This window comes from Elephas maximus, chromosome 17 (genome assembly GCF_024166365.1).
Source record: "Elephas maximus indicus isolate mEleMax1 chromosome 17, mEleMax1 primary haplotype, whole genome shotgun sequence".
Lineage (NCBI taxonomy): Eukaryota > Metazoa > Chordata > Mammalia > Proboscidea > Elephantidae > Elephas > Elephas maximus.
Genome location: NC_064835.1, coordinates 17,158,246 through 17,169,837, shown reverse-complemented (window position 1 = coordinate 17,169,837; position 11,592 = coordinate 17,158,246). Strand labels below are relative to the sequence as shown.

The window sequence follows — 11,592 nt, the reverse complement described above, 5'->3', positions numbered from 1 at the left end:
ACATGATGGAGACCGTGGAGATAATTTCATTCAACCAAAAACTTTAAATATGAAAATACTGAGGTTTGAAGAAGTAATACAATTTTTCCAAGGTGCCACATTTATTAGGGTCAGAGACAGGACTAGAACACACTGGACTCCTATACAAAGTGTTTTCTACTTTGCCCTTATCACAGATGTTGAGAGTTAAAAACTTACCTAAGTTGATTTTCATCTCTTTATATTTTATAACTTCATCCCTTCATGTTTTATACTTTCTTTCAAAGACATGCTGCCCACTAACCACTACATACAATGAATGTGCAAAATCAGACCACAGTGACCGAATTTACCCTGACTGCCTTCCCTGTTCTCCAGAAGCTTCAAATTTCCCTCTTTGCAGTTCTCTTGTTTACTTATATGCTTACTCTAATAGGAAATACTGTCATCATTTCCCTAATATGGGCTGATAATCGCCTCCAAACCCCAATGTACTTCCTCCTCAGTAATTTGTCAGTTTTGGACATTTTATACACTACTTCAGTTACCCTGAAGCTGTTAGCCTGTCTCCTGGAAAAAAGGAAGATCATATCCCTTGCTGGCTGCATCACTCAGACATATTTCTACTTCTTCCTGGGAACAGTGGAGTTCATCCTCTTGGCTGTCATGTCCTTTGACCGCTATGTGGCCATCTGTAACCCCCTGCGCTACACCATCATCATGAACAGTAGAGTCTGCCTCCTGCTGGTTCTGGGCTGCTGGGTGGGAGCTTTCCTGTCAGTGCTGTGTCCGATTATTGTGCTGTCCAGGTTACCTTTCTGCTTTAAGGAAATTCATCATTTCTTCTGTGACATTGGCCCTCTGCTAGAGGTGACCTGTATTGATACTCATTTCATTGAGATGATAAACTTCCTCTTATCTTCCCTCGTCCTCCTGACATCACTGGTCCTCACCACTGTGTCCTACACCTATATCATCTCTACCATCTTGTGCATTCCCTCAGCCCAAGGACAGCAGAAGGCCTTTTCCACCTGTGCTTCTCACATCACCGTCATCTCCATTGCCTATGGAAGCAACATATTCATGTATGTCAGGCCCAGCCAGAGCCATCTGCTGGATGTTGACAAGGCGACTGCGGTCCTTACCACAATGGTGACCCCTCTTCTGAATCCCTTCATTTACAGTTTCAGAAATCAAAAGGTAAAGGAAGTCTTGAGAGAAGCAATCAGCAGACTCAGGTCCTCATTGCACAAGAGAACTTGAAACATTCATGACATTTTCTCAGAATGATTATTTTCAACTTTTTGACTCAGTGTGGAGAAAGGCATGTTTGAAAACCAGAAATCTAAGATGTGTAGGAAGGTATAAATAGCATTAGTGCCACATCAGAGGAAAGGTCTTGAAGTCAAGATCCAGAGGAGGCAATTCAGCCATAAATAGAACAACATGTTCTGAGCTCTGTTCTTGGATTGCCTCACACATGGACTTCCATGGATTAATGAAAAAGCACAGAAGTCAGAAATCCTGAATATTAAGCCTGGTTCTAATACTTTTTTTTGAAGAACCAGCTTTTGGCTTTGTTAATTCTTTCAATTGTTTTTCTGTTCTCTAATTCATTTAGTTCAGCTCTAATTTTTATTATTTGTTTTCTTCTGGTGCCTGATGGGTTCTTTTGTTGCTCACTTTCTATTTGTTCAAGTTGTAGGGACAGTTCTCTGATTTTGGCTCTTTCTTCTTTTTGTATGTGTGCATTTATCGATATAAATTGGCCTCCGAGCACTGCTTTTGCTGTGTCCCAGAGGTTTTGATAGGAAGTATTTTCATTCTCATTGCATTCTATGAATTTCCTTATTCCCTCCTCGATGTCTTCTATAACCCAGTCTTTTTTCAGGAGGGTATTGTTCATTTTCCAAGTATTTGATTTCTTTTCCCTAGTTTTTCTGTTATTGATTTCTAGTTTTATTGCCTTGTGGTCTGAGAAGATGCTTTGTAATATTTCGATGTTTTGGACTCTGCAGAGGTTTATTTTATGACCTAATATTAATACTTTTTTTTAATCAGGGGACACTTAGCCTACCTTGACTTTAGTTTTCTCATCTGTAAAGTGGGAAAAATAGTTTGTGCTTTCCTTTTCTTATTTTGTTATTATAGGCTTAACCAAGATAGCCTAGAAATGCAGCCACATGTAGTTAAGAATGGACACATTTTCCTGGGGCTTTTCAGATGTGGCAAAATGTTTTGTTTCACCTCTCACAGCTAAATACTATAGATAACAACAAAAACACCACCACCAGCAGCAACAAGGAAGAGGAGTAGTATAACCCAGGGATGGTATAATGCACTTAAATGTGTGTGTGTGTGTATATATATATATATGCATATATAATCTTCTTACAACCTTGAGATGCTGATATTATTATTACAGCCATTTTACAGTTAAGAAAACTGAGGTTTACAGAGGTTAAACTTCTTGCCCCAGGCCAAAACGCTGGTGAGTGGCAAAAATTTAGAGCATGTGAACTTGGTCTCCTTTAACCCTCATGATATCATCAAGTGTGGAAGGGGAAGAAGATGAAGAGGAGAAACAGAAGTAAACCAGGAAGTTATCCATTCTTTCTGAAACCAGAAGTGTTCTCTGTCTGACTGAACAGCCCAGCAGATCAGAGCAGACTGAGAGTTGGATGCAGTCATCACAGACCATGAGAGGTCACTGGTTTGAAGGGAAAACCAGTTATTCAGAGGGCATAACTGATGATGAGTCAGATGGACCATCTACGACAACTAGCCAATGTGTCCTTCATAAACAGAGAGTAAATTACAAATCTTAGGATTCATTTGGTTGGAAAAAAAAAAAAAAACTAATCAAGCTAGCTTGAATGACAGTGTATTTATTATAACAACCAAGATAACATGAAACTCCAGAAGAGAAAAAGTAGCCAGACCTGCTTAGAGACTAGAAGCAGGAACTAGAAATTCTTAAGGAACCCAGACAGGCATTCTTATCCCTTCTAAATCTCTAATCACTCTCCTCTCTTAGAGATCATATGGTCTCTGTATTACTGTTTTCCTCTACATACCTTGTGGTTGTTGGTGTCGTAAGTTGACCATTTTTAGATTGATCAAGGTGTGAGGCCACCACCCAGAAGTTGAATAGAGCAAGGGACCGCCCAGGGGAGAAGGGGAAATGGGAGAGGGGTCTTACACTTATCTAGGTGATGTAGTTCAGCGACAAGGTGCGGAGTCTCTGGATCGGAGAGCTCCGAAGGGCAGCAGTGTTTTGGGGTCTTTTATAAGCTACAAGGTTTGTCTTTTCTACGGTTAGCAGGCATTGGGTGAGTTTCATGTGTTATGTAAAGTAGAAAGCCTCTAATTGGCTAAAACTGTTTTCTTGGACTCTAAAGCAATTGGATGTGTGAGAATTCAAGTTTGGTGCCAGCAGGCTTTGGGCTAATGGCCCTAGCCTGCTGTAAAGAAGTAAACAACATGGGAGCCATTTTAGGCCAATATACATCTCTGACCCATTTATGTAGCGATAAGCTGAAAAATGACCCCCAAACAGATCCAGGTTCTAGCCTCTGGAGCCTGTTCATGTTACCTTATATGGTTAGGGGATTTTGCAGGTGTGATTAAATTAAAAATTTTGAGATGGGCGATTATCCTGGATTCTCCGAGTGGACCCTTAATGCAGTCACAGTGTCCTTATCAGGGGAAGACGGAAGGAGGTTTTACGTCACAAATAAAAAGGCAAAGTGATGATGGAAGCAGAGGAGAGATTTGAAGATGCTACATTGCTGGATTTAAAGATGGAAGAGGGGCCATGAACCAAGGAATGCAGCTCTAAAACCTGGAAAAGGCCAGGAAATGGGTTCTCCCCTATAAGCTGTAGCACAGACCTTCAAACACCTTGATTTAGGCCAGTAAAAATAATTACATACTTCCGGGCTTCAGAACTGTAAGAAAATAAATTTGTAATGTTTTAAGCTGTCAAGTTTGTGGTTACTGCAGCAACAGAAATTAATACATACTTGATTCATTTTTCTTTCTCTGCAGGCTGTTTTTCTCTATTTCTCTATGTACATGGAAGATAATCGCAGCTTCAGTTATTCATAAATATATGTATATATTTAATTACAGATATATATTCAATATATACAGGTACATAAATATCAATTATATTTGTTGCCCTCGAGCTGGCTGCAAGTCATGGCAACCCAGTGTACAATAGAACAAAATATTGCCTGGCTCTGCACCGTCTTTACAACCACTGGTGTGCTCAATTCTACTGTGGTAGCCTCTGTGTATTTTGAATGGCTTCCAACTCAGGAGACTCATCTTCTTGCACCATATCAGACAATATTCTGTTATGATTCATAAGTTTTTTATTGGCTAGTTTTCAGTAGATCGCCAGGTCTTTCTCCCTAGTCTGTCTTAGCCTGGAAGCTCTGCTGAAACCTGTCCACCATGGGTGAACCTTCTGGTATTTGAAATACCAGTGGCAGAGCTTCCAGCATCACAGCAACACACAAGCCCCCAGGGTATGCCAAACTCACAGGTGGGTGAAGTGAATATATAGGCATACCTTGGAGATATTGCAGGTTCAGTTTCAGATCACAGCAATAAAGTGAATATCACAATAAAGGGAGTCACACCAATTTTTTTGTTTCCCAGTACATGTAAAAGTTATGTTTATGCTATACTGTAGTCTATTAAGTGTGTAATAGCATATTGTCTTAAAAAAAAAATGTATATACCTCAATCAAAAAATACTTGATTGCTAAAAAATGCTAACCATCACCTGAGCCTTTAGCGAGTTGTAATCTTTTTGCTGGTGGAGGGTCTTGCTTTCACGTTGATGGCAGCTGACTCATCAGGATGGTGGTTGCTGAAGGTTGGGGTTGCTGTGACAATTTCTTATAATAAGACAACAGTGAAGTTTACCACATCAATTGATTCTTCCTTTCACGAAAGATTTCTCTGTAACATGTGCTGCTATTCGATAAAGTTTTACCCACAGTAGAACTTCTTCCAAAATTGGAGTCGATCCTCTCAAACCTTGCAACTGCTTTATCAACTAAGTTTATGTAATATTCTAAATCCTTTGTTGTCATTTCAGCATTCAGCATCTTCACCAGGAGTAGATTGTCTCAAGAAACCACTTTCTTTGCTCATCCATAAGAAGTAACTTCTCTTCTGTTAAAATTTTATCATGAGATTGCCGTAATTCAGTCACATCTTCAACCTCCACTTCTAATTCCAGCTCTCCTGCTATTTCCACCACATCTGTAATTACTTCCTCCACTGAAGTCTTGAACCCTAAAAGTCAACCACAAGAGTTGGAATCAACTTCTCCCAAACTCCTGTTAATGTTGATATTTTGACCTTCTCCCATGAATCACAAATGTTCTTAATGGCATCTAAAATGCTATCTTAGTCATCTAGTGCTACTATAACAGAAATATCACATGTGGATGGATTTAACAAAGAGAAGTCTATTCTCTCACAGTCCAGTAGGCTAGAAGTGTTAATTCAGGGCACTGGCTCCAGGAGAAGGCTTTCTTTCTCTGTTGGCCCTGAAGGAAGGTCCTTGTCATTAGTCTTCCCTTGGTCTGGTAGCATCTCAGCCCAGCAACCTCAGGTCCAAAGAACACTCTCTGCTCCTGGTGCTACTTTCTTGGTAGTATGAGGTCCCCATAGCTCTCTGCTCACTTCTCTCTAGTATATCTCAAAAGAGATTGGCTAAAGACACAACCTAACCTTGTATATGTCATCGATATAGCTGCCACTAATCCGTCTCATTTCATCATAGTGATAGAATTTACAACACATAGGGAAATCACATAAAATGATGGACAATCACACAATACTGGGAATCAAGGCAGGGTTGACAGATATTTTGGGGGACACAATTCAATCCATGACAAATTGTGAACTCTTTCCCGGAGGTTTTCAATTTACTTTGCCCAGATCCTTCAGAGGAATCACTATCTGTGGCAGCTATAGCCTTAGGAAATGTATTTCTTAAATAAGACTTGAAAGTCAAAATTACTCTTTGACCCATGGGCTACAGAATGGATGCTGTGTTAGCAGGTACGAAAACAACATTAAACTCCTGTATATCTCCATCAGAGCTCTTGGGTGGCCAGGGGTATTCTTAATAAGCAGTAATAATTTGAAAGGAATCTTTTTTTCTGAGCAGTAGATCTAAACAATGGGCTTAATATATTCAGTAAACCAGTTGTTAAACAAATGTACTGTCATCCAGACTTTGTTGTTCCATTTATAGAGCACAGGCAGAGAAGATTTAATGTAATTCTTAAGGGCCCTAGGATTTTCAGAATGGTAAATGAGCATTGGTTTCAGCTTAAAGTCACCAACTGCATTAGCCCCTAACAAAAGAGTCAGCTTGTCATTTAAATTCTCTTCTACAAAGACAAATTTATTTTCTCACAGTCTAGTGGGTTACAAGTCCAAATTCATGGCTTCAGCTCCAGGGAAAGGCTTTCTCTCTCTGTTGGCTCTGGAGGAAAGTCGTTGTCCTCAATCTTCCCAGGCTCAAGGAGTTTCTCAGACACAGGGACCCCCAGTCCAAAGAACTCACTCTGCTCCTAGTGCTGCTTTCTTAGTGGTATGAGGTCCCCATCTCTGCTTGCTTCCCTTTCCTTTTATCTCTTGAGAGATAAAAGGTGGTGCAGGCCACACCCCAGGGAAACTCCCTTTACACTAGATAGGGGATGTGACCTGAGTAAAGGTGCTGTGAAAATCCCACCCTTATCCCCTTAACATAAAATTATCATCACAAAATGGAGGACAACCACTCAATACTGGGAATCATGGCCTAACCAAGTTGACACATATTTTCAGGGGCATACAATTCAATCCATGACATAGGGCTTTGCTCTGGATTAGACTTTGGCTTAAGGGAATGCCGTGGCTGTTTGATCTTCTATCCAGACCACTAAAACTTTCTCCATATCAGCAAAAAGGCTATTTCGCTTTCTTTCATTCATGTGTTCACTACAGTAGCACTTTTAATGTCCTTCAAGAAGATTTCTTTGCATTCACAACATGGCTAACTGGAGCAAGAGGCCTAGCTTCAACTTCTCTCAGCTTTTAACATGCCTTCCTCTCTAAGCTTAATCATTTCTAGCTTTTGATTTAAAGTCAGAGGCTTGTAACTCTTCCTTTCACTTGAACACTTAGAGGCCATTGTAGGGTTATTAATTGGCCTAATTCCAATACTGTGTCTCAAGGAATAGGGAGGCCCAAAGAGAGGGACAGAGATGTGGGCAGTCAGAACACACACAACATTTATCAATTAAGTTCACTGCCTTATGTGGATGTGGTTTGTGGTACCCCAAAATAATTATAATAGTGACATTTAAGATCACTGATCACAGATAACCATAACAGATATAATAATAATGAAAAAGTTTGAAATATTGCGAGAATTACCAAAATGTGACACAGAGACACAAAGTGAGCATATCTGGTTGGGAAAACGGTGCTGATAGACTTGCTTGACAACAGGATTGCCACAAACCTTCAATATGTAAAAAATGCAATATCCACAAACCACAATAAAAATGAAGTATGCCTGTATGTGGATATATATTTTTAAATGGTCTGTGTTCAAAACCCAAATTCCTAGGAATGAGAATTAAATTGGTACACTTAGAATGAGATGCCCAATGTTAATTCACTTAATTGTAAGAGGAAGGGATGGCAAGGAGTCAAATCACCCCTCTCCACACAGCCACTCAGCAAGTGCTTCAGGGGCAAGCACTCTAAATAGAAGATGTAGGAGCAGAGAGAAGACAATAGACATCTCTGAGATCATAAAGGGTCTGGACTAGTGGGGTCATTGACTTTTTATCTACAATGGCAAGGATGGGGACCTTAAGAATTGTCATGGAATGTATCATGCAAGAGCAGGTAGATAAAGGGCTACCTTAAAAAAACAGATTCAGAATACTAGAAAAGAGCGTAGGCTATCATAAAAATGCAGTGGACAGATTTTAAAGACAAAAAAAAAGTAGACAAACATCACCAAGAATGAAGCAGTCATATAATTTTCTGCCCTGTCCAAAAAAAAAAAAAAAAAGTTTTTTTTTTTTTTTTACTCATGACCAGACAGTAATGAAGATGGGATTTTGAAAGTTGCTGTATTCTTTCCACAAACTGAATTGCTTAAAACAACACAAGTTTATTATTTTACAGTTCTGTAGGGTTGCTATGAGTCAGACTGGACTTGAGAGCAATGAGTTTGTTTTGTTTTTTTTTTTGTAGGTCAGAAAAAAACAAAACAGTATGACTTTTTAAAGTCGTACTAAGTCTTAAAATCTCTATCTTTCATCGTCTACAGCTAGGAGAATTTAAAAATCCCATAATCTGAAGGACTGGTGATAAAACCACAAAATAACTGAGAATTATATACTTCCATTAGCTATGTTTGATTTTGGAAACCCTGGTGGGCTGCTAACCAAAAGGTTGGAAGTTCGAATCCACCAGGTGCTCCTTGGAAACTCTATGGGGCAGTTCTAGTCTGTCCTATAGGGTCACTATGAGTCAGAATCGAATTGACAGCAACAGGTTTTTTTTTTTAATGTTTGATTTTATTTAAATCATTGTTAAGCAAAGATGTATATAGTTGTCCCTTTGTACTCTTTTCTTTTAAATGAATTTCCATGGTATTTAAAAGCCCTACTCTGGTATGATTGGGGCACAAAATGAAATTCTGAATAAATAATTTAAACATGATTTGAATGCCCAGGTAGGAATATCCTCAGATTGGGTCAGTCTTCAAACTGAAAATACAAAAATACTTCAACAAACTCTAAAGAAACATACAAATACATTGTTTTATTATGACGCTGATTATAATGATGATGATCATCAACACTGTCATGAGGAACAGATAATATTGGCTTCTAAATTGATTCTGATTAGTTGAGTCACTTGGAAATGTGAACTGCTGGTCCCAGGTTCTGAGACAGCTGGAAAGTCCTTGACTTTTCCTATAGTCTGCTATGACTAGTTGTTTTAAACTAGTTTTTTTTGTTTGTTTGTTTTCTATATGGGAGATTGTAAACGGAATAGTCTGTAGGAGTTTCAAACAATATCCCATGTGCTGGATAAATTGTATCCCTCCAACTACAGATGAAGGGGCATCCCTACTGGAGAATCACTGTTTTATGTAATGAGTTCCTTGTTCCTTCCGCTTTCCAGCTAATTCTCACATATTCCCCCTGACTCTGTTGTAATAAATCATACAGTAAGAATAACTACCAATGAACAACAGAAGAGTTCTCAAAAACTGTGGAAAAATATACCAAAGTATTTATTTCCAGTGGTAAAACTATACATGAATTTACTTCATTCTCAAAGTTTACTGAAAAGTGGTTGTCCATGTATGTGAATGCATGTGTGGTATATATTTTGGAGGCTTGTATTTTCACTGTGAGCTTTTAAAAATCCATTATGGTCTAGGATTTCTGACCAATTCCAAGGACATTGTTTAAAGTTAACAGAGTTTCCATTCATTAACATGCTTTCTCTTCTTCAGTACTTGGCAACAAATAATTTTTAAAGTCTTAACTATTTTAGGTACCTCAGCCATTCGCAGTACAGATCTTGAAAATACCTGACCATCATGTAACCATACAATCAATGTAAAAAGAGAGGAGCTTGAAAATAATACGCTAACTATGAGAACTACTATATACGAACAAAAAAATAAAATACCAAATTATTGCTAGTAGTAATGACACATACTCTTTACATGCAGAAATATACACATATGTCCTCCTGATGTAGGACAGAACTCTAGAAAACAAAAGTTTATAACAATCAAGCAAACACTGAATCAAGAAATAAGCAACATTAAAACGGTAGGAATCTTTGTGGATTTTTTTACTTGACCGTGCTGAACCTCTCCCTGGCTCAGGACCCAACCTGAGGACATCAGCCTGTCCTCCTAACGTGGGACTCTGGTGCCTGGTACCAGAGGAAGCAGAGCAGACGTTATTCTCAAACTCTTGAGTTTATGTATTCTAACCTGTGTGGTGCCTGTCTGAAGAATTGCCGCAAGCTTTTTTCTCTTTTTCCCTCTCTCAACCCATTCTGGACAGAAAAATGGCAGGAATTGCTCAAAAATGCTGTAAGGCAAACCATCAACTCATAGCCACCAGAGGCAATACAGTATAATAGAGACATAAAATAGACCACCTAAACCCTCGAAGGAAAAGCTGTGGAGTTTCTTCAGGAAATTAGGATTCAAAAGCACCAGTGTATATAGGATAATTTAGAAGCCATGTACATATTGTACATATTCAGGACAAGGTACATGCTCAGAAAAGGCTTGCAAAGAGGTGGGAAAATACAACCTACAATGAGAGGAAAAATCGATCAATTGAAACTGACCCAGAAATGACAGAGATGATAGAATTTGTACACAAAAACATTGAAACAGTCATTATTTTATCTGTATTCCATTTGTTCAAAGTATTAAAGGAAAGACTGACCACATTAAGTAGAAATAAAAACAACAACGTTTTAGATGACAAAATACACTAGAAGGAATTAATGGCAGTTTATTCACTGCAAAAGAAAAGAGTAGTGAATTCAAGACATTTAAAAAAATTGTCATTGAGTCAATTCTGACTCATAGAGACCCTATAAGTCAGAGTAGAACTGCCCCATAGGGTTTCCTAGGAGCAGTTGGTAGATTAGCTGACCTTTAGGTTAGCAGCTGAGCTCTTGACCACTGCACCGTCAGGGTTCCTCAAGAGATCAAGAAAAAAAACAACCCACTGCCATCAAGTTAATTCCAACTCATGGTGACCCTATCAAGAGATAGAGTAATAGAAACAATACAAAATGAAACACAGAGAAAAAAAGTCTGAAAAAAATGAAAAGAGCATCAGTGAAATGTGAGAAAACTTCAAACAAATATATACTTACTTGGAGTTGCTAAAGGGGGAAAGGAACTGAAAAACATATGAAGAAATAATGATTAAAATTTTTCCAGATTTGATGAAAACTTCAAACCCAAAGATCCAAAAAGCTCAACAAACCCACACACACACAAGAAACATGAAGAAAACTACACAAAAGCACATTATGATCATAGAGCTAAAAAACAGTGTTAAAGATAATATATTAAAAGAAGCTGAAGGAGAAAGACCTATACATACAGAGAAACAAATATAAAGTAGCAGTACATTTCCTGTCAGAAGCCACATATTTCATCTATAGAAGATAATGAAGCAGCATCTCTAAAATACTGGGAAAAAAAATGAAAAACAAAAAAACTTTAAGATTTTTACCCAGTGAATTCATTACCCTGTAAAAATGTCTTTTAAAAACAAATATAAAACAAAATAACTTTTTCAGATATATATGTTTATTAAGTTTCTAACATATATGTATATATAAGTGTCATATTCTACTATGTAGATATATATACACGGTCACTATGAGTAGAAATCGACTTGACAGTAACGGGTTTTGTACACACACACACATATTATATACATATATATATATTTGTTGTTAGGTGCCATCAATTTCAACTCATAGCTACAAGTAGAAATCGACTCAATAACAACGGGTTTT

The 11,592-nt window shown here is 38.1% G+C and overlaps 1 protein-coding gene across 1 annotated transcript; it reads left to right on the top strand.

Moving 5' to 3' along the window:
• The first annotated feature begins 294 nt into the window (after positions 1-294).
• Positions 295-1,242, top strand: LOC126060979 (olfactory receptor 6M1-like). Its single transcript, XM_049857381.1, has one exon. It carries the CDS (start codon positions 295-297, stop codon positions 1,240-1,242), a length of 948 nt encoding a protein of 315 aa, XP_049713338.1.
• The last annotated feature ends 10,350 nt before the right edge of the window (positions 1,243-11,592 follow it).

Excerpts from the sequence above, each read along its gene's own strand:
- LOC126060979 (XM_049857381.1), top strand. The coding sequence starts at position 295 with ATGAATGTGCAAAATCAGACCACAGTGACCGAATTTACCCTGACTGCC.